Source organism: Nannospalax galili, unplaced genomic scaffold (genome assembly GCF_000622305.1).
Source record: "Nannospalax galili isolate Female #2095 unplaced genomic scaffold, S.galili_v1.0 scaffold1569, whole genome shotgun sequence".
Classification (NCBI taxonomy): domain Eukaryota; kingdom Metazoa; phylum Chordata; class Mammalia; order Rodentia; family Spalacidae; genus Nannospalax; species Nannospalax galili.
In genome coordinates this window covers 286,496-310,587 of record NW_008360051.1, presented here as the reverse complement: position 1 = coordinate 310,587, position 24,092 = coordinate 286,496, and the positions used below count along the sequence as shown (strand labels likewise).

The 24,092-nt window shown below is 41.0% G+C and overlaps 1 protein-coding gene across 4 annotated transcripts in view; it reads right to left on the bottom strand.

Moving 5' to 3' along the window:
* Slc39a12 (solute carrier family 39 member 12) overlaps positions 1-21,519 on the bottom strand; it is an 84,127-nt gene extending 62,608 nt beyond the window's left edge. The window contains exons 1-4 of one of the 4 annotated variants that reach the window (XM_008824109.2): positions 21,236-21,519; positions 20,115-20,461; positions 10,735-11,016; positions 5,007-5,214 (exon numbers count right to left, since the gene is read on the bottom strand). In XM_008824109.2, coding sequence (XP_008822331.1) covers positions 5,007-5,214; positions 10,735-11,016; positions 20,115-20,375 — 751 coding nt within the window. In that variant the 5' untranslated portion in view covers positions 20,376-20,461; positions 21,236-21,519. Of the gene's footprint in view, positions 1-5,006; positions 5,215-10,734; positions 11,017-20,114; positions 20,462-21,235 lie in introns of those variants that run through there. The other 3 variants (XM_008824108.2, XM_008824110.1, XM_008824111.1) reach the window with 3 other exon arrangements.
* Between the last annotated feature and the right edge of the window lie 2,573 nt (positions 21,520-24,092).

Genomic DNA, 24,092 nt, shown 5'->3' with positions numbered 1-24,092 from the left:
CTTAATCACTGAGCCGTCCATCTCTCCAGCCCAAGAAATCTTTAGGCTGAAAAGAAATGATCCGAACTTCCCACTAGGTTAATTTTCCAGTTTTGTCAAGTTTACTCTAAGGAATGAAAAACACTGGCAATTGTGGGCTAAAGTGACAGAGTCTATAAGTATGTTTTGCTCATTTGTTTGCTAGCTTTACTGAAAAAAATACTACAGTTTCTTCTTTCCAACTCAGAAACAGAAGAATGCACATCCATACTACTGTTTAAAATTGTATTTCAATTGTTAACCAAAGCAGGTAGATGAGAGAGCAAGCAAAATGGTAAGAAATTAAAGGAAGTAAAGCCACCCTGTTTGGAGATGTCACAAAGATACAACCAAAGCTCTTCATAAAACCAATGTAAAAACAAAATGATTTAACTGTGGCACAGGCTATAACATTAATCTGTAAAGACACTTTTACATGCAAACATCAATTAGAAACACAATGAACAAGACCTCATTTAAGATGGTCAGGAGGAAAGTTAGATGCCTATAGATAATGCAAAAATTAATACCTGAACGCTAGTCATAAAGATAATAAAATCGGGGCTAGAGACATGGTTCAGTGGTTAAGAACTCTGGCTGCTCTTGCAGTGGACCCAGGTTCGATTCCCAGCACCACGTGGCAGCTAACAACTGCCCATAACTCCAGTTCCAGGGGATCCAACACCCTCTTCTGATCTCCACGGGCATAGTTTGACATGTGTGCACATGTAGGCAATACACTCATACACATAAATATAAATAATAAACAAAAGGAAAATAATAAAATAAAAAAACACACATGTAGGCAGGATTAAGTTGGAAAACATTACATTCTTTGATATAAATATGTAACATCTAGTTTTCTGCAAGTAATTATACATACATTACATACACACATATATATGTGTGTATGTAATGTATGTATATTAAAATCACAATAAAATTATAATAAGATTTTTCCCAGTTGACAATTTAGTAATATTAATTATAGTCAACAAAGAAGCCAGAAAAGTCTTGGAGAGAAGAATAAAGGGAGCTGGTTATACTAGAAATTAAAATGCAGCACAAAGCAGTTAAGTAGACTAGTAAGGTGTGAATATGAATATGAATAACTAATGTGGGAAACAGAATAGAAAATCCAGAATTTGACTCAACTATATTTAGAAATTTATTATATTGTATGACAACAGTATCTCAAACCAATGAAGAAACTATAAAAAAATAGTTATTTAGAAAAATCTTAGCACCAATTAAGATGACAATAAATTGGGAAATGAAATTTTAATTTTTGTTTGCTTTCTCATCTGTTTTCTTTTGTTAATAATTTTAATAATGAGGACTGGAAAGATGGATTAGTAGTTAAGAGCACTGACTGCTCTTGCAGAGGACTGAGGTTCAATTCCCAGCATCCATGTGGTGGCTAACAATTGTCTGTAACTCCAGTTCCAGGGAATCTGAGGCTGTCTTATGACCTCCATGGGCTTTGCACGACATGGATACACTTACATAGACACAGGCAATACATTCATACACATAAAATAAAAATAATAAATAAATAATATTTAAAAAAAATAATTTCAATAGACTGTTAAGAAATAATGCAAGTATTTAGAATTCTTACTATGTTTCTCAATTTGGAAGAAAAGCTTATAGTATTAAATACTACATAATTATAATTTATGTTTATAAATCCCATTCTCTCTGAAATATCAAAGTTTTGTGCTATTATTTTGAAAAATCGGTAAATTAATGTGCCAAGAATGTATCGTTACTTTCATTTAAGAACCTCAGTGAAGGTCTGGAGAGACCTCTCAGTGCATGTAGGCAAGAGGATTGGAGCTTGAATCCCCAGCATCCAAGTAAATGCCATCCTGGTGTGGTGGCCCCCTTGTAATCCACCACTGAGAAGACAGAGACAGGGGTTCCCCAGAGCAAACTGATTGGCTACACTAGCTAGTTCCGCATGCTCTAACGTCAAGTGAGAGATCCTGCCTCAGTATATAAGGTGGAGAGCCATCCAAGAAGACATCTGACATCAACCTCTGACCTCCGCAGGCATATATACGCATCATACATACACACATACGTCCACACATGTGAATGCACACACACACAATCCACACACACGTACACAAGCAAAAAGAACCTTAGGAAAATGAAATTAGTATGAGAGGATCATTATAGAATTATAACACTAATAAATAATAATAATAATAATAAATAAGGGGGAAATTGTTAGGTAGTTCGTTAGACAACAGTGGACTTGAAGACTATTAGGGATGGACCCCTCCCTCGTAGTCAATAGTAGTAAGATCTGAAACTGCAGGTATCTAATAACTGGCCAGAGGAATGGAATCTGAGCCATTTCTCTGGCCCTGGAGGAGAGTGACATCCTGAAGTAGCCAAAAGGTCACTAAATGGTAACTATCTAAGCCTTGCTTTTACTATCTGGCAGGAGGCTCTCTGATACAGAATAAGGACAGATCCACTGCCCCTTCCTATAAGAGTCAATCCAAATGGGCCTGTCAATCACCTAGACAGGGAAATGCCCCTCAGGAAAGCTGTCTGCTTCAGAGTCTTTAAAAATCGTATAAAACTCGCCTAACAATGTAGACTGACACAATGGTCTCTGGCCATCATCTACTCTTACCCAGTCAGTGCTCTCCTCTGCAATGGCCCTTTGTCTAATGTCATCACTTAGGGATGTACTTTTCTCTACTCTGAAATAAACTCTGTCTTCTATGCTATGTGTGTTTTGTGATCTCCAGGCAGAGGAGATTACAAGGACAGAGGGCTGAAGTGGGGAGGAGGGGTGACCCCAGGGATAGAATGGGAGACTTCAACTATCAATCTTATAAGCCTCATATAATCAATCTAGACAATGATCAAAAGCTTGTAAGTTATCAAACAAAAGAGACCCAGACATTACACACTCTCTGATGGAGGTCACCAACAGTAAAATGATGTTCTTCAACAAACAACTGAAAATCAATAAAATCTCCACATACTACCACTAATATACAGGAAATTTGTGGCATGGAAATGCATGTTAATCTGAATACAATCAGCAAAATCCATAGAGCAAAATTTCCTTTGTTCACCAATAAAAACATAATAATTTATGACAAAATAAAATAGGAAACCCCTATCTGACATTGATATTGGGCTTAGGAGCCTGAGACTAGACTGACTTACTGTTATACCCATAGATTAATGCCTTTCAACTCTCAGCAGAGAAGTGTCCTTATGCAGGAAATGGTGATTAACACGGAAACTCACAGATGGCCAATGTGCAGAGAACAAGGGGCTGCAGAGTGCTGATCCCTGAACAGGACACCTGTATGAAACTTCTGCCTCCCAAAGCTCAGGGATCATTGTGGAAGACTGTAAGAGCCAGAGGTGGTAGATCACCACAGGGAAACAGAGTTTCCCAGACAGCTGGTCAATTACTCATATGAACTCACAGCAATGGTGACAGCATGCACCCGAGCTCAAGCTAAACCAAATTCCAGCATGGATGTGGGGAGATGGGTAAGAAACCCCAACATAACTTAAGGAAGTTTTGGCAACTGATGGCTGCTGGGAGAGACAAAGACAGCCTCTTTCAAGCATGAGACTCTTGGAGGTTAGCCAGGCTCCAGTGGATGAACCCATACTGAAGGACATTAGGAGATAGAAATTAGACTCTGTAGGCCATACATATATGTGGTGTATATTAAGTTGGGTAGGATGCAGTAAAAGGGGGTGCGAATAGGGGAGAGGATCTAAATATCACCAAATTATAATGTATGAAAGTCACAAAAATTCAATTATATATAATAGAATAAGAATGGGGAATTATGATCCTTGTAAAGGGAACTAGAGACCTACCAACATTTTACATTTTGCAGATTTTATTTTTAATATGTGCCTGCATATGTGTGTGTGTCTGTGTGTCCGTGTGTGTGTGTCTGTATGTTGGCCTACAAGTGTCACAGAGTTCATATGGAAGTCAGAGCTATCAATCTTCACTTTCCACCTTGTTTGAAAGAGGGTCTCTTGACTGTCCCACTGTGTTTGCTAAGCTAGCTGGCATATGGGCTTCTGGGGGATTCTGCTGTCTCTACCTCCCATCTCTTCATGGGAATGCTGGGATTACAGACATGTACTACCACGCCCAGCTTTACATGTGTTCTTGGGAATCCTAACTCAGGTCTTCATGTTTGTACAGCAAACACTTTACCCCCAGTTCGTTTTGTGGATCTTATTTGGACCCTGATTCAATATACACTATATTTTTTAATCAGGAAAATTAAATCCAACATTTTATATCGATAAATTGTTGATTTTAGGCTGTGATATTGGCAATGAGATCTTCTTCTTAAAAAAATCTACCTACAGATACTTTACTTCAGATTTGAAAAATAAGTTATTTACCCTTTGATTTCTTTGTATCTGTTGTACCAAATACAAAGAAATCAAAGAAATGTGCAAAATGAGCCTTCAGACTTCTTTCCATAATTCCACTTCATCTTAGAGCTTCAGCACTACCTTCGGGAATATAATAAACAAATAATGCACATGACAGTTTTATTTAAAAGTAAATGACTTACATTTACGGTTAGAAGCAAACTGTTTCAGATCCTCCTGAACCATTTTGATTGCTATTTTATCATCCCGCACCATCTCAGATCCAGCGTTATGTACCAAATAAGAAAGTGTTTAGTTATTTCTTATGACAGGTCTTAAAATCTCTGCATTTGACTCTGCATCCACAATTTCCATCCCTACACAAATGGGCCAACTTCATGTTTATGCCTCATCAATCCATTGACTTCATAGTACATTTTTCTGAGAGGTCATCCCTGCTGTCAGCACGTGCCAAGGTAAAACAGTGTTTGAAGCAGACCTGAACAAATTCAGTCATAAAAAAGCTCTGGACTTGGTTTCAGGCACAATTAATTGGACGGATGTGAGCTGGAAATTAAATTCATGGAAAACAACCTTACCTGATAGGTGGAGGGTACCGGAATGGTTCATGAAACTGAAAATATATTCCGTAAAATCATCCGGGGAAGGCAAGTTTCTTCTCCCCAGGCAAATCCCTTGGAGAGAGAAAGCAATGATGTTGGTGGCCAGCAAAGGAAGCGTCTTTTCATCGGCGCCATCACTGCCCTGTATTCCAGACTTTCTCTGTAGGACCTTGGTTTCCATACACTAAAGCCAAAAACAAAGAGAAGATGCACTGAAAAATAATCACTAGGATTTCCCTGGAGCGTGAGGAATTGTTCATCCGAAAAAAGGTTGGTCTGTGGGAATGGCTGTCTTCATTCTGATTTCAGATGCAACCTGACTTGGAAGGCATTTGATTCCTTCATCTGACATGACACTGAACCTTATAACCCAGTTTTCCAACCTTCCTTGTGACCCTTGTGAAAGAGAAGTTCCCAAAAAGAATTTCTGCACCTTGGACTGCTTCCTGCAAGGCTGACCAACTGATTATCACTCTGTAGAAAGTTTGGAATGTTGCAGGTCCAGAGTCTAATTACCATTTATCTTGGGCCATCTTTAGCCCCCTAAACAGCCACTCCTTACCCACCTCTGTTTCTGATCTAACATCCTGTGACTAACAGATAAAAATCTTTTAGAAGGTATTAATTTAACAGACCACCAGGTCTCACCAATCCAAAAGCTAAGAATGTCATCAGATAGCATCTGGGACCTATAGTAAGAACCCTCCCGCTTTTCTGCGACCTGCCTACTGAATGTATCCTCCAATATATTTGAAAAGTGTCTTGATTTATGACTTTTCTTTGTTCTATTCCTATAAAAATGTAAGACAACTGTTACTATGCAGGAACATGGAATTTGGGGTAGCCTGAATCTGTGTTCCCGGGCCATGGTCACTCACATTTGGCTCCAGAATAAACTATCTCTTATCCCCTTTGAGGTGAGAGTTATGTTTTTGCGTGATACCCTCTTGAAGACATGCTTCTTGCAAGGGGATCTATTGCTCTTAAGGCTTGCATCTTTTGATGGATTCTCTCCCAGCTTTAAGAATACCTGTGCACTAATGTCTTTCAAATCTGCATTCCCAGTCTTGAAGGCACAGGGTTCTGCCATCTTGTATCACCACAGGACATCTGTGATGGCTAACCTCAACTGTCAGTTGGATGAGACCTAGAATCACCTAAGACAGTCTCTGGGCATTGTCTGTGGGGATTATCTTGATTAGGTTAATTGAGATGTGACTGTCATACAAACTCTTCCTTCCTTAAGATGCTTTTGTCAAGGTATTTTGTCACAGCCACAGAAAAGTAACTGAGACAGGATGTCTGCTTCTACTTCAGTGGTGGGTCTCAAGCTCTATGTCTCAATGTGTATTCACTTTAAGCCAACGTTAACACAGTGCTTGTGATCTCTGAACACCTGTAGGACATAGGACATGTGGCCTTTTAAATATGTATATTAATTTTCCCTGATTAAATTATGAACATCCAACAGGCTAGAATTTTGCCTTAAATACCACTATTTCTCTCTCTCTCTCTCTCTCTGTCTCTCTCTCTCTTTCTCTCTCTCTCGTGAAAATACCTGCTTTGTGCCAAGTACTATAAACCCATCACACATGAAGTGGTATGAATTGGTTCATTCAAAGAAAATACAACTAGACATGTCTTAATCCTAGCACTCAGGAGGCAGAGGCAAGCAGGATCTCTCTGAGATTGAAGCCAGCCTGGTCTACACAGTGAGGGCTGCAGGGAGACCCTGTCTCCAAAACAAACAAACAAACAAACAAACAAAAAAGAGGATAAAAGTATAGGTTAGTGTGTCAACGTCCAATTCTTGTGACATCAGAAAAGGAACAAAAACTGCCTATTCAAGTTATTGCTTTTAAAGTCTAGCTGGTAAGAAGCTGGGTGTGGAATCCAGGGCCTTGAACGTGCTTAGAACGTATTCTACTCTGGGTTTCATCTCTAGCAGAGTTGTCAAAATTTTACCAAATTGGGAAAGTAGCAAGAAGCACCACGAGTAAAAAGAACAAGTCCAACTAGTAGCATGAACCTTATAGCAATGTGAGATTTTTCATGGTTGTTAAAAACTGTTATAGTCACGCCTTTAATCCCAGCACTCAGGAGGCAGGGTCAGCCAGATCTCTGGGAGTTCAAGGCCAGTCTGGTCTACATAGTGAGTTCCAGGACAGCTGGGGCTATAGGGAAACCCTGTCTCAAAAAGACAAAAAAAAAAAAAAAAAAAAAAAAAAAAAAAAAAAAACAACAAAAAACAAACAAACAAAAAGTTATAGTCACAAGGTGTTATTTAGGATAAGGAAGAATTCCAGCCATTCTTCACCACTGAAGTTCTTAGAGTATAGCCAACGCCCATTCCATGAAAGGATGAGCTATGGTATATATGCACCATATGTAACACATATGTACATATATGTGTGTAAAAGAATACATGTGCCTTTGCCATAGGCACAGCAAAAAGCACTGAATAGGTGGGAGCACTGGGGATTGACTGGGAGATGAAACATGGGCATGAAAGAAAGGGGTGGGGTTCATATTCTGAGCTTGGAGTGTGACTAGATGAGGGTACGAAGATGTAAGGCCACTTCCAGAGTTGTTGGGGCCTGTCTGGAATGGTGACTGAGGACCTGGCCTATGGAAGCTTTGCAGACCAAGGGCTGAGAATGCAAGGGGTAGGCTGGTGTGCAGCTCTTATCTATCTAGGGCAGCTTACAGTGAGGTGTCAACAGCCCTCTGCCAAATCTGAACTGACTTCCTAGGGAATCTTCAGTAAATGGGCTTCAGGGCCCTTCCAGGAGCCACAGACACTGTTATCTCAGGGAGATCTCTGCCCTAAAGCCTAGAAAAGGCCTGTTTTAGTAGCCTAATTCTTGTTAAGTAAATAGATAATAAAAGCAGTTCTCTTTTTCTCTGGGTGTAGGCTGTTTGTGGGTTTCTGTGTTAATCATTATCTGTTGTATAAGGAAGCTTCTTTGGTGAGAGTTGTGACTGCATTAATCCATGGGTATAACAGTAAATCATTAAGATTTAGCTTAATACAATGACTATTTAGCAGAAAACTGGTATTAGGTTCTCCCCTATGTCCTGTGACCTGTCTAGCTTCAGGTTCTTAAGCCCGATATCAACGTCTGGTATGGGTACCAACATGCAGAGAACAAGAGGCTACAGGGTGCTTATCCCTGAATAGCACACCTAGATAAAAAATTCTGCCTCCCAAGGTTCCAGGATTATTGTGGAAGAGGGGGTGGAAAGATTGTAAGAGCCAGAAGTGAGAGATGAGCACAAGGAAACAGAGTTTTCCAGACAGCTAGCCAGTTACTCATATGATTTCACAACAATGCATACAAGCCCTAAGCAAGCTCAAACCAGAAAAAAAAAAATGAGCATAGGCATGAAAAAGTGGGTAAGAAACTCCAGCCCCACCTAAGGAAATTGTGGCAGCCCATGGTTCCAGGGAGGGACAGAGACGTCTCTTTCAAGCTCGGAACTCTTGGTAGGTTAACCAGGATCCAGTGGATGGACCCACACCAAGGGACGTTTGGAGACACAAATTAGACTCTATAGACACTATTATGTATATAACGGAGTACATTACATCAAACAATAACAATAAGGGGAGGTGGGGACAGGTGAGGGAATCTGAATACCATCAAGCTATATAACATGAAAATTGCAAAATTTCAATTAAAAAAAAAGGCAGTTCTCACAAACCATAATTTGGTTCCCTGATAAGAAGTTTGACCTTACAAGCACTGCAAAGCCTGGACACTGGCCAGTCATATGTGGAGGAAAACCAGAAGCCTGCCATTGCACACCATCTGCCATTAGGGATTAGATTATTTCCATTTAGTTTCTGTCAAAAGGCAGTAAATGGGTAGGATGCCTAAAATCCTGGTGGGTAATTCAAACCAATCTCATGTTATAAAGAAATTGCAGTGACGTTGCAGTGAAGACATTGCATACAAGGACACCTCCTGGTGTAAGCAGAAAACTGAATTCTACCAAGGGACCTGTTCATACACTGAAAGCAGGAACAAGGACGGGGCCTGAGGCTGGGTTCATGGAATTAGAACTACTGTGAGGCTGCTTGCAGAGTCCTTAGTACACGCTCTTCATTAATAAGAAATATTAAGCACATTTACAGAAAATTGGGGAAGGTGTTTGCTGGTTAAGCCAGAGCATGGCCACAGATACCTTTGTCCCTCAGAAACCAGAATTGAGACTACGAATTAAATTTGTTTTTACAGATCAGTGGGTAATTTTTTAAAATCACAGTTGTTTCATAAACAATTTTCATGACTCTTCAAAATGTAGTTGGCTCCTCAAAGAACTGTTGTAGGAAATAAGACTTAAATAAGCTTTACGGGGTGGGGGCACAGCTCAGTGGTTGAGTGCTTGCCTAACGTACACACAGCCCTGGGTTCAATCCCCAATATCGCAATAATGATGATGACAATTTGTATGTCAAATTGTATATAGATGTGTGTGCATATGTGCGTGCGCCTGTACATCTGCATGTGGAGGCAGAGGACAATGTCAGGCATCTTTCTCTAACACTCTCCATCTTATTATTCGAGACAGTGACTCTCACTAAACCTGGAACTCGCCTGTTTGTCTATACTGGCTGGCTACAAGCCCCAAGGATCTGCCTTTCTTCGATCCTCCTTCAGTCCAGTATTGGAGTTACAGACATGTCCTGGCTTTTAAAAGGTTTTATTTACCTCTTTTTCATGTGTATGAGTGTGTTTGCTTAAATGCATGCACATGGATCACATGTAAGCACTGAAGGCCAGAAGAGGGCATCAGAATCCGTGGAACCAGAGTTACAGGCAGTTGTGAGCCACCACGTGGATGCTGGGAACTGAACCCAGATCCTCTGCAAGAGCAGTGAGTGCTCTTAACCACTGAGATGTCTCTCCAGTCCTGTGCCTGGCTGTCCGTGGGTGCTAGGGATCCAAATGCAGGTCTTCATGCTTGTGCTGCAAGCACTTCACCCACTCAGCCATATCCTCAGCCCCAGATGATGATGATAATGAACTTTATGTGCATATACCTTTATCTGTTGAAACTTCCCATTGCAAACCAGGAAAGAAAAGTGTGCTTGAAAAGCCAGGTTTCCTAGAAGAGTGATGAGAGCAACCCAAGAACAGGCACCGTGTTCCTCAGTGTGGGCGCTGGGGAAACGAGAAGCCTATGAATGGACCCAGCACAAGCAGCAAGAATGCTCATCCTCAAAGGGGCCGCTGCTGTGTCTTACTTAACTGCTGTAAAAAAATTCTTTATACAATCTAGTTTTTCAGTGAAATGGCAAATGATACATTTGTTTCTCAAAGTGTTCCTGCCTTCGTCCCTGGCCAGAAGGCAAGGCAAATAGACTCATGGTCTTCCAATACAGTTCAGTTCTTGGCAAAGGAGCAAAAACTTTGAGTCACAAATCTTTAGTTCTTCAGTTATTCAGGGAAAGAGAGCTGTCCTGTCACCTGGCCTGCCTGTCCACCCACCCACCCAGCTTCTGGTGGGAAGTCATCTTCTAATTACCCATTCCATTTCCTCTTAGAATTTTAAATGATGTCACTACCATCCCACAGCTAAAAACCAGAAATACCTTTCTCTTTCTTCAGAGTTCTCCAATATTACAGGAATAAGTGACAAAGTAGGGTCAATTCCATATCTTAGTAACAGCATCAGTTAGCAAGTCTGCCCTTCTTACCTGGCTCTTAGAAGTGTCAAAGTACCGCCTGGTGAAAGCCAAGATATCTTCAGTCTCATTCTCTGAAAGGAAGTAGGAGTCTTCATCCTGCCTGAGGCCCAGGAGGCTACGCAGGTAAAATGTATACTCTCTATTGCTCATGTTGAGCTTTTTAGAACAGATCTCTTCTCGGTGAATAATGTAGTAGAGGAGGAGAAGAGAAACTCTCTGGACCACCTCCTCTCTAGACTGATCTTCCAAATCTTCCCCTACTATGAGTGACACAGCATCTGGTTCCAAGCACTGTGGAAGGGGACGGAGGAGGGAGAAAGAAAAAGGATGCTTAGAAAATTCAACACATAGCTCAGGAACAAAGCAAAATTCAACACATAGCTCAGGAACAGTGCTTAAACTTTGTGAACGCAAGAAGTAGTCTGTCCTGTCAGCTATGTTCAGGTAGGTAAGGGAGTAAGTCACAGTGAGACATGTTTAGGACCATCATGTCCTCTGAGGGACCTTTTTCTGCAAGTGCGGCCCCCTCATTCACACCTATAGCTAAGACAAGATGTTGATTTGCTTGGTTGCATAAAACCTGCCAACTAGCTGGCTTTTAACATGCTGTCCCATTCCCTATAGCATTCAGTCCAAACTCTACAATTTTCTCCTTGTTCTAACCCCAGTCTTATACTACCCTACCTACCCTCTTTCAGTCATCTCACTAAATTTTGGTCTCTGTGACTCTTTTTCTTGATTGTTCTACCAAGCTCTTTTCCAGTGCCTTATAGGTCTCCTGATTCCCCTCATTTCTCAGGTCTCAAAGTGGACTCCTCAGGAGGGCATTCTTGAATTCTCAGCCTGAGAAGTCCATCAAGTTGTTATATAGAAATAAAGCTGGCGTGGTGGCGCATACCTTTGTCCCAGCACTTGGGAGGCAGAGGCAGGCAGATCTCTGTGAGTTTAAGGTCAGCCTTGTCTACACATAATGAGTTCCAGGCCAGCTGGGGCTGCAGGGAGACCTTGTCTCAAAAAAAAAAAAAAAAAAGAAAAAAGAAACAAGCATATCAAGAAACAGCAGGCAAAGCACGTATGTCTTTGAAATTTTCCTCAAAAGTGAAAATAAACATTTTAATATTTTTACATATCCAGGAAACAATAACTTAAGCACAGAATCAAAGATTTAAAGAATGACTAGGATACATTATGTCCTTTTTGTCAGACTAAGTCCTTGAACATCTCACTTCTAACAAGTCACATATCCAGTGTCTAACAGTCATGTGGCTGTAGCTGCTGAGTTGGACAGCATGTCACTAGGACATACCACAATTGTATTTTCTTCATGGCATTATATTATAAAATTATTTTGTTGACTTGTGTATTCTCTCCACAATAACAAGTGGTCATTAGGTCAAGCTTCATCTATTTTGTGCAAGTCTCACCCTCAGCAAACAGCACAAAACCTAGTGCTTAAGAGGAATTAAAAAATCAGGGAGTGAGCAGTCTCTGACAATTTTCTGTTCTTACTTAAAAGAACTGTCAGGGCTGGAGAGATGGCTCAGTGGTTAAGAACACTGGTTGTTCTTGCAGAAGACCCAGATTCGAATCCCAGCACCCACATGGCAGCTAACAACTGTCTGTAACTCCAGTTCCAGGGGATCCGACAGCCTCTTCTGTCCTCCGTGAGCATCACACGACACGGATGCATTTACCTACACACAGGCAATACAATAAAAAAAAAAAAGAACTGTCAAAATGTTTACACTAAAGGAATCGGCACATTCCACCCCAAAATGTATCACTTTATGAGCTGACAATGTTGAGTTAAAAGCAACTGAAAAGCAGTATGTGTGGAGGCCTCGCTGCTTTCTCCCTTTCTTCTTAAAAGCAGGGAAATTTCTTCCTAAAACTTCTGTTGAGAAGAGTGTCCCTTGTGTGTCAAGAAGGAGACATTCATTACTTTTATATATTTTATTTGTTGTTTTTATTTTATGTGTATGAGTGCATTGCCTGCATGTAAGTAACTCCACCCAAGTCACGCAGTGCTCACAAAGGTCAGAAGAGGGTGTCAGATCCCTTGGAACTGAAATTATGGAAAGTTATTAGTCACCATGTGGGTGTTGGGAATCGAGACTGGGTCCTCTGCAAATGCAGCCAGTGCTCTTAACTGCAGACCCATCACTCCAGCCCGACATTCTTTTTTTGTTTTTTTAATATTTTATTTAGCTGAATGTGGTGGTTCATGCCTCTAATCCCAGCACTCAGGAGGCAGAGGCAGGTGGATCTCTGTGAGTTCAAGGTCAGCCTGGTCTATATATGAAGTTCAGGCCAGCTGGAGCTATAGGGAGACCCTGTCTCAAAAACACCAAAAAAAGTAAAGAAATGAATAATTTATTATTTTTAATTTATGTGTATGAGTGTATTGCTGCACATATGTGAGTGTACCTGTGTCATGCAATGCCTAGGATGTCAGAAGAGGGCATCAGACTTCCCTGGAGCTGGAGTTAAGAACAGTTTGTAGCTGCCATGTGGGTGTTGAAAATCAAACCCAGATCCTCTGAGAGAGTATTCAGTGCTCTTAACCACTAAGCCATCTCTCCAGCCAACTTTTTTTAAAAAGATGCATTTAATTTTATTTTATGAGTGTTTTGCTTGCATGTATGTGTGCTACATGTGTGCAGTGCCTGAGGATGCCAGAAGAGGGCATCAGATCCTCGGAACCAGAGTTACAGGTGCTGTGGGTCACCATGTGGATGCTGGAACCAAACCTGGGTCCTCTGTTAGAGCAGCCAGTATTCTTAACCACTGAAGCATCTCTCCAATTCCAAGAAAACATTCTTATCCCAGGGAATTGATTAAATTCTATTAACCTATACAAATGTTACTGAAACAACCCCTACCTATTGGTTCTCCTACATAGTTCCTAGTCACTTCCCATAATTCACCACCCCTATGTCATTTCTCCATCTTCTCATCACATCTCCACTTTATTGGGTTTGGTTAAATGGTGTATATGATCCATTTCTTTGCCCTATAAAAATATTACTATAAATAAAACCTGCAGGCTTTGGCACCTGTTAATCTGTCTTTTGTCAGGTAAAGTCACTGGATCTAGTCTTGGAAGCTTAAAGGCTAGAAGGAAAGATTCCCCCACCCCCAAACACTGATGTTTGTTCCATAAGCCACAGATAGATGTGGATCCTCTAATTTGAGAGGTTCATATGATATAAGGTGTTCAAAGCAACGTTGTAGGACAGGCAGTGAGGAAACAGAGACACAGGAATTGTGAATGGGAAGTTTTCCTAGCAAGCGAGAAGCTACTCTTCTTTGAGGCAGGTGGGGAATTCTCAAAGTATCTGAGAAGTGGCTCTGTTACCAGCAACAGCCTCAGAATGAAGAGTCAAGGAATGTCTGTCTTGGGTCTCAGGGAGATTTGCCCAACTGTGGGGATAATTACTACACTATCTTTTAATATGTTCTCTGGGGTCTAAGTTTGGGGATGTTGTAACAACATGACGGCCATGCAACACACTGGGTAACACCTGGCACAGGCCACATGCATCAGAAAGAAACGAAAGTATCCACTTGCAAAGCAACACATGATGCTATCCTTACCAAAGCCATACCCTTTCCAACTCAACTTCTGGGGACACAGAGTTCATGTGACAACCAACATCAACCATGCATATTGAGCTCCATGTGAAGTAGCCCCTCCCCACAGTGCACCCAACTGGTAGCTTTTGACAAGACTGACACCAAGACAAAAGAGGTGGGTCAGTTGAAAGCAGCATGTGAGAAGTCATTCTGGGTACCAAACGACCTTCTGAGATCATACTACTGATAGTATTACCTGTGATTTACTGCCAACATCGTACCTGGAACTGTGCCAGGCGCCAAAGTACTCAGGTGTTCCTCAGAATATAATCCAGGCAATGTTAGAAAATATTTAGCATAATCATTTTTCGATGGTGGAAATTACACCCTATTCTTTTAAAAGAAAAAAATATTCTCAATCTCTGTAGTAATATACCAAATATATCAACATAATATAAAGCATTTAGAATGCCAATAATTCAGTTGTTTAATATCTAATAAATTAGTAGATACCTATGTATACCGTATGCAAAAGTATTGAACAGACTCAAATAGGAACTATAATTTCTCTTCCCTGAAAAATGTTTACCCACAGAATATTATAACAGACTCTAAGAAAGGGTAAGTCACTTGCTCAGAGCCACAGTGCTAGTGGTGGTTAGTTGTGTAAGTCTTAAATCCTGCTTACCAATGATAAACCCTATTCTCATATTCTTTTAATTTGTACGTTGTGCCACGGAAAGCTAATCAATGGATACCTTCATGTCCTTGATGTAGAGCCCCTTTGACAAATCATTTTCTGTCCTTCCTGTTTGGTAGGAAGAGCAGCCAATAGGTAGGCAAGAGGGTTACTAAGACTCAGCACCGGTAAGAATAGGAATGAGATCAACTAGGGGGTTGAACAAGCACATCAATATACAGTTGTCTTGTTGGGGTGGGTCAGCAGAAAGAAGATGGTCAACAACACTGGGGCGAGGAAACTCATGAGGTCACTGTGCCATATACGGATAGCCAGGGTTTGGCCAATAGGCACCCAGGAGTATAAAGAGGCACCCTCTATACCATCCACAGTACCTCACACTCCTGTTCGTTCCTGGTTGCTCTGTAATGTTTAATACAGGCTATGTAGCATGGGACAGCAGAGAACAGATATGCACCATAACTGCACAGACAGGCATTCCAGGACGGGTTAAAACAACACATACAATGTGGAATATAGAATTATTTTCTTTCTGACTTTAAAAAGTTTAAAGCAGTTACAGGCACATTTCAGTTTATGTGACTAGATTTCAGTCACACCAAATAGGTATCCCTAGCTTCTGCTTTGATTGATGGAGGCCTGTTGAAATAAGGCCTATGAATGAAAAGACCATGGGTCTGAAAACTGCTTCTTTCTGCATTTTAACCTGAGAGACGCTACAGAAGGTGGTGCTCTGAGGAAAGAAACGTGTAGGAAGTGTCAGAAGTGAGAAAACTGAATTTTTCTCCTGGGAAAATGGGGCCGGTGATGGGGAGAGGAACAGAAGACCCAATTCATCACCACCAGGCTTCGTTTTGTGGATGAAGTAGTTAGCAGTTGGCACAATTGTGTAGGAAGGATGTTTAGAAAAACTTTACCACCACTGCCACCTCATAGGCATCAAAGTCTACCCAAGGCTACTCACGCTGGTGAAATGATTCTTTGTTAATGGAGAATGGACTCATTCAGGAATAACCCACTAATTTCCCTTTATGTCTTGTCAGGTGGAAGTGTGGGGCTTAAAGAGAAAGAAATAAATTCAGAGAATCTGAAAAACTCCACAAGAAAATAAAGTTGGGGGAAAGATTAACTAAACTTTAAGAAGGGTCTCTCCTAGCTGGGTTTGGTTGTGCACACCTTTAATTCCAGCACTCAGGAGTCAGAGGTAGGCTGTGAGGTAGAGGTCAGCCTGGGATGGTCTACATAGTGAATTCCAGGACAGCTGGGGATACATTTGTGATACCGAGTCTCAGAGTCTCAACAAAACAGAACAACAGCAACAGAAAGTAGGAGGAGGACGAAGAGGAGGAAGCTGTGTTGGAAGGGCTCTCCCTACAGGCTAAATGGTAAATTAATTGGTGGTAACTGTCCATCATCCCCTGAAGCCAAATCAGATTGCCTCGTTCAACTGTGTAGTTCAACTTTGTGTCAGGAGAGAGCTATAATCGCAAAGTAGTGGGAAGGCTTTCTTCATCTATGTCAGACACTGAGATAAGCCAGACTCACAAACTGACAAATACCACATTTATATCATATCGCCTCTTGTATAGGAATCTCTGTCTCTGTCTCACTCTCTCTCTCTCTGCGTGTGTGTGTGTGTGTGTGTGTGTGTGTGTGTGTGTGTGAGACATGTATGTATGTACAGATGACAGGAAAGTAGAAGGGACTGTTTGGGAAAGGGTAGGTGACTAGTGGACTAGTAGGAGCAGGGAGACTAGAGAGGGTACTGGAGGGTCAATATGGTCAATATACATGATGTCCTGAAATGATCATGTCTTTATGAAACTCATGTCATACCATGGTATGAATATATATCAATAAAAAGACAGTTGTTACATGCAAGAAAACTTTAGAAATTTTAGCCCCTTAAAATGTTTGAAATTTGTTTTAGAATCAATGGTAAATGTACTATGCTTTTAAATCCTTAGATTTCATTTTGTTTTAATTTTTAATGTATATTTTTATTGAATTTTTGTGCATTTCATACAAAACATCTTAATCATCTTTATACCCCCTCCCCCATCTGCATTCCCCCCCAGCCCTCCTATAAGATTTCAAGCACTCTGTCATATATAGTATCTATTTGAATGGATAATAATCATAATGTTTAAGAAGGAAATTATATTTCTTCCTTCTTTTAGACAACAAGTTCTTAGACAAAGATGTTGGCAGGTGGAAGGTCTGCACTAGAGTCTATAGCTTTTCTAATAAGTGTAAGCCTTAAATGAATACGCTCAGATAAACTTGGTAGATACATGCATGAAGGTTATGGCATATGATTCAGAGTCGGGATCAGGTGTGAACTAAAAGCCGTACTTTCAAATATTGGTCCCCAGCCTTGAAAGTGTCTGAGAGTTGCCTGGCAAACTTGGTTAAAATACCAAGCATGAGAGACAGATGAGAGGGAACTTCTGGGACAGGTAGGGTGAGGGTTTCTGAGGATGTCACTGATCCAAGAAAAGAATTTTCTGCCTCAAAAAGGAGGGCAGGAAAAGGAATGACGGTATTGTGAGCTCCCATGCCCCAGCACGTGCATCTATATCCCTGTGGTCCCATAGAGATGGTTCTGAGGAGACTCATTCCTTGGTCTGTGGATGAGGAAATGAGAGACAGTGTCTTTACAGCTAGAAGGTTCCAGAGCAGGGCTCTTTCCCTTCAGGACCTAATCTAGAGACATGATTCTCACCATAAGCAAAGTGAAGTTTATTTGTGGGGGGACTTAATCCCTCTTGAAATCCATTAAAATCCCATTCTAGGGGCTCTGAATATAATGCAGTGTCAGAGCCCTTGTCTAGCATGCATGAGACTCTAGGTTCAATTTTCAATAGTAAGAAAATCTAAGTATTCTTGTTTAAAAAAATAAGAGAAAGCCAGATCAATTGTGAAATGCAAACTGTCTATTCTCAGAAGCCTGACTGTTTGAATGGATTTATTTTTAAATGCCTAATGTTTCAGATCTTATTTATATTTATGTGTATGAGTGTTTGATCTGCATGTAAGTGCACCCACGCAAGCAATTCCCACGGAGGCCAGAAGAGGGAGTTTGATCCCTAGAACTAGTGTTACAGGCAGTCATTAGGTTCCATGTGGGTGCTAGGAACCAACCCTGGGTCCTCTGAAGAGCAGCCAGTGCTTTTAACTGCTGAGCCATCTCTCCAGCCCTTCAATCTCATTTTTACCTCGCCTAAAATATTTTCCTCCCCACAAATTCAGCAGAGTCCCCTCCGTCTTCTTCCCTCAAGACACTGAGAGATACGAATGCACTCTCTTGCTCTCTTTTCACCACAGAATGTCTAACATGAACCTCTCCCATCAGCAATATGTCTAAAATGACTAAAGAATCTCAATAGTAAGCCAAGGCTGTGGTGTGGGCCAGAACCCAAGTGTGTGTGACGTTTGAAAACTGTTCCCATTGGCTTGTCAAGAGTGACAAGGAGACATTTATTGGGCTCCTCATAGAAGGGAAGATTCAGGGGTATCAAGCTCTTGCTGCTGAAAATCACCTTCCCGTCTCCTCAGGTTCTTTCAAAGAGGAAGAGAAAGGGAAGCCACGAGCAGGCAACACTATTATACTGAGCATTTCAAAGCCTGGAAATAGGAATAATTCAAGTGGAAGCAAAATTGGCCACACTCTTGATAATGTCACAGAAAGCAGTAAGCATAAGAGCAGCCTCTCCCTTCCCAGCCCCAAACATGGAGAGCCATTTCCCTGTTTACATTCACTGAGCAAAACTAATATTCAGCCAGCCTTAATAAGGCACTTCATGTCATTAAAGGAGAACATGGCCCTGGAACAGATTCTCAGAGGACATTAATAAGATATGACTCCTGGTTATTTCCAGTGGGATGTCTGCTGTTGCTATCCATATCTATTAATGTCATCACAGAAGAGCTGCCTATTATAACACATTTCCTCTGGGAACCATTGGGCATTTTAATAATTACAGAATTATTTATCATTCACAAAGAGCAGAGACAAATTCTATGTGCAAGACCTCATCCGTCATGAGAGAGATGAAGAAAACAGAAAATGATTGCCAGGACACGTTCCCCCACCCTATTCCAGAACTCTGCATGACTGAGAAAGTCAGCCAAAATTTATTTTGGAAGAGGTTATGTGCTTCTGTTTTATTTATTTATATTTTCGTTTATCTAAGTATTTGTAGGTTTTTTTCCTTAAATGTCTGGAATGGGATTACAAAGAGGGATTTTGTGATTTTGTTGGCGGTTGTTTTGAAACACAGACTCTCCCCTCTCGTCGTGGAGCCCTATTGACCTTCTCCCATGACAACCAAATGCCCTAATGTGGGTGGGAATTCTCAGTCCCCTCTGACTTCATGGTAAACAACCTGGAGGGGGTATTAAAAATTCCATTACAGGCAAGTTGAGTCTCAGGTGAGGATGAAGCCCCAACATGGGAATTTGATGAGACAAACCTGCCTGACTCTGGTATGTAGGCAGGGCAGGGTTCACTTTGTAGGCTAGAAGGAAGGCTGCAGGGGAGGCTGTGGAATGGGCCTCAGGGGCCATGGGTTCAGTTTTGGCTTTAAATGCAGCATTTCTCTCCTCCAGCTCCCATGCCTCGCTGCTAATAATTATCCAACCATTAATCACCAGCTGTTCCAAATCTTAGAAAGCACTGACTGACACCTAGGAGAACGCCTTCAGGAACAGAATGTTAATCAAATAGCAGAAAGCTATGATTGTCCTACAGAAGAAAGGCAGCGTCTAACTAATATCATGCACAGTCACTGCAGGCTTTAAACAAATAAAGATTAGAAAAGCAGAAAGCGGAAAGGCCGGAACACTCAGTACCCCGAAAGAAGCAGAAAGGTCTGGAAAGCTTAAATATTATCCTTCCAATGAAAATCAGTTCCTTGTCTGGAAGCCCTAGCTGCAGAATGCTGAATGGTTGGTTACATCTCAGATAAAGAAACTGTCATGGCACGCTGATAGTTATCTACTTGGGTGCTGACACATCTGTGTGTCGTTTCACTGTGATGAAATCGATCCTGCGGTCCCTTGCCCCCTTTTGAGCACATCTTGGCACCCGATCCCGTTGTCTTTCACTAACCAGCTTGCAGTCCCCTTGCATTCCATTTGCTCTCCGTGGGCACCCGGTCTTCTCCAACAGAGTTTTGATGAGGCTTTGTGAATGGTTGAGGGGTGGGCGGTCACTAGCAGAGAGGACCCTCAGGACTTCTGCCAGCTGGCCCTGACTCCCAGTGCTGCTGTCTTCCTGACTGGAGGGCTTGTCTGTCTCAGTAGAGGACCCAAGGCTGAGGAGACAGAACAGTAGCACCAAAAATACTGAGACCTTTGTCCAGAAGCACATTTCCACTCTTCCTTTACCTTGACTCCGTCTCAGATGGGGATGGGTAGATGGCCAGTTGCAGAATAAACTTGTAGCCAGAGGAATTTCTGTGGTAGAGGGGGAAAATAAGGGCTTTGATTACTGTGCCTGCAACATATTTGAAAGGACTCACTGATTGGGTGACTAAGCCGATTTGCAATGGCAACAACAGGGGGTCTGCATGTTTTCTGTACCCTCAAAGGACACAGGGAACTTCCCAACTCACAGCAGCCAGGAAGCTGTTCCTGCACTAAACACCTGAAGAGAAGTACATTTCTCCTTTGTAGACAGGGCTGGTAAATAGGACCCAGGAGGGGCAAGGCCTGCCTCTTTGCTGTAAAGAACTCCACATGATCCTTATCACTATGCTAAGTGAAGAAAGTTAAAGAGAAAATAACTTCTAATAAATTACCCATATAATGTTGAATTAGAAAGCTTTCAACAAGTCAATATACTGAAAAATTAAGTGAGATTTAGGAAACCTAAGTCATTTCTCAGCTTGGTATAAATCAAGATTCTGGAGGATGAAAAGCATTTTAAGACCCCACAAAACTACCAACTACACACTCAATGGTCCCTGAAAGGAAGGAGATAACGAGAATCAATCAGAAGTTCTGGAGGAAAAAATCCTCCTCGATTGATTGTTTAAGGAATGCAAAATGTTAAAGGCATCTCTTGTTGGATCCTGATCCAGAGATGAAGCAGTAATGACCTTACCAGTGATAATAAGATCTGGGATTAGTTTTGTGGTTTGAAAAAAAAAAAAAGAGTTTCAGATTCTGACTTTAACATTTTAAAAAATGAGAGAGGGCGACACAAATTTTTCTAAACCCAGTACTCACCTTAAGAGAAGTGATTATTCATCCGAGCTCCACCGGCCTTTAAGTCTCTGGGAGTATTTTGTGGTTTCAAAGTTCTCTGTTTTTAAAATTCCTTGACTGTGCGCTGGGAGTGAGAGAGGATTATTCCAGCCCGGAGAAGTTTCTAGTTGCTATGGAGAAGGCTGCTCTGAAGGTAAAAATGAAGGTGGATAAAAATAGAGTTTCTGTCTGACAGATTTTCAGGATAATCAAATAAATGCGGTTAAAGATTTAGTCTTTTCTATCAATATTTAGCAAACTATTTTGGAATTGTCTACAGTCATTTGCCTTTCAAGGGATAGAACCTGGGTCAAAAAAAATTCCACTTTGCAGAGTGGAAGACATTAGCATTAAATCAAGGCTTTTTTCTTCCCAGCTGATGACTGGTTCACTCAGACTTAAACCAAAGATTTGTCCAAAAGATAGTTTCTTTAAAACCTTGTTTCACAAATTCAAAAGTTTATTAGATTTAAGGATTTCATAAAAAGTTGTTTTAATAAAAAGTACTTATTGAAGGAATAAATTTCTTGCCTGAAAAGTAGTTGTAAATGGGAAAATTTTATTAGCTGAATAGATTATGATCCCCAGGTTCTGTGGTGTACTTTTGTACACTGGACACTTGGGGCCCCGCTAATGCAGCCTCTCAGTACATTGCTAGTGAATAAAGTACAAAGTGGCTTTAAGAACAAAAATTTGGGGCTGGAAAGATGGCTCAGTGGTTAAGAACACTGGTTGTTCTTACAGAAGACCCAGGTTTGAATCCCAGCACCCACATGGCAGCTAACAACTGTCTGTAACTCCAGTCCCAGGGGATCCGACAGCCTCTTCTGACCTCCATGGGCATTGCACAACATGAGTGCACTTATCTACATGTGGGCAATAAATGCATACACATAAAGTAAAAACAATAAATAAAAAAAGAACAAAAATTTATAAGTGGCAAGAGAAGTTAAAACCTAAGATTTGAAAGTGAACAGAAGATATTCAAATAGACTGCAGAAGAACCTAGCATGATTCCTCGAGACCATCAAGTTCAAGTCTATGTGTATACATTTGGAGATTGGCTAGTGGTAGGGTAAACTATGAGAGAAAGAACTGGGAGTGTCAACAATCACTTATCAAATCTGAAAATTGCAAACAACAGGATAGATAATCCCAGAATGTTGGCTGTAGCGATAAACATTTGGAAGGCAAATATTTCCAGAAAACACCAGGGTTCTCTTGAACCATCCATCATGTACTCAGATTTATCTTAAATGTCAAGGGAAGGGACTTGGCCTTTTTCTCATGAGTGCTGTGGTGATATTAACTAGAGTTAGCCTAGAAATCATCAAAGAAGCAAGGAGTTTTTCCAACGTTAAGACCTTTAAGCTGGGGGTCCAGCAGGGGCTGAGAGGTGGGGAGGGCATTGGGCCAAAATTGCCTCTCATCACCCTGACTGCTTCTCCAGTGTGGATCACCTGAACATCATGTCAAGGTTTTGCCCTACCAAGTCTCAAAGACTTGGTCAGAAGATTACTAAAGAAAAGTAGTCCACTGCTTATGCACCAAAGGTGCTAGTCCTTATAGCTGTGAATACCTGCTTTGCAAATCTCACTCCTGGTCCAGCTCAATCATGTAACTCCCATAGCATAACTTGGCCTGGTGCTCCAAGCCTAGATTCTGATTTGCTCTGACCAGTACCCTCAGGACCATGGCCTTGGGCCACTGTGGCCTGCTTCCCAATTCCTTTATGCCAGTGTCCAGCATGAAAGTCTTACATGATCCCTGATTCTCTCAGGGCTATACTTAAACCTTTCATGTTCATCTACCTGCTTACCTGACAAAGCTCAAGTTACTTTCTTAAATGTGTTTCTATCTTCAATCCAAACCAACTTCCAGGAAGAGTGAATTTCATGTGCTCAGCAACTGTGTTCAGAAGGATTACTTTAAAAAATATTTTATTTATTATTTTATTTTATGTGTGTGAGTATATTGCCTGCAGGTATGTAAGTGCACCTGTGTCATTCAATTCCTGCAGAAGTCAGAAGAGGGCATCAGGTCCCCTGGAATTGGAGTTACAGATGGTTGTTAGCTGCCATGTGGGTGCTGGGAACTGAACCCAGGTCCTCTGCAAAATTAGCCAGTGCTCTTAACCATGGAGCCATCACTCTAGCCCCAGAGACAATTAATTTTTGATTGACATATGTGAGCTGTGTGGTCCACAACTGCAACCCAGCTCATCTGATGTAATATTTTCTTTTTTGTTTGTTTGTTTTGTTTTGTTTTTTGAGACGAAGTTTCCCAGTAACCCCACCTGGCCTAGAACTTGCTATGGGGACCAGGCTGGCCTTGATCTCACAGAGATCTGCCTGCCTTTGCCTCCCAAGTGTTGGGACTAAAGACCTGCACCATCATGCCAGCTCTGATGCAATATTTTTTTGTCTAAATAACTTTTTTTAGTTTATTATTTATTTAATAACCACATACTTAGAAGAAGCATTTAATTACAACAGCATTGACATATTCAATAACAATTTTCTGAGCTAAGAAACATCTCTTTCAAAACTGGCTCTAAATTTTTAGGTTTATAGTTGAATTAATACAGTTATACCATATTGTACTCAGTATAAACCCTGTAAGACATAAAATTAAATAAGGTTTTAACCTTTAAAAAAGATCTCCATTTCATTATTAAAATACAGAGTTTCATGCAGAAAACATTTTTAATGCAATTGACATTAAGATGTTTGCACATGCATTTCTAATCTCTATATATCTGATATTACTAGTCACAGTTGGTTACTATCTGAGCTCCTTGGCATCTGAGCATGGATATAAAGTCATCAGGTAGATTTCA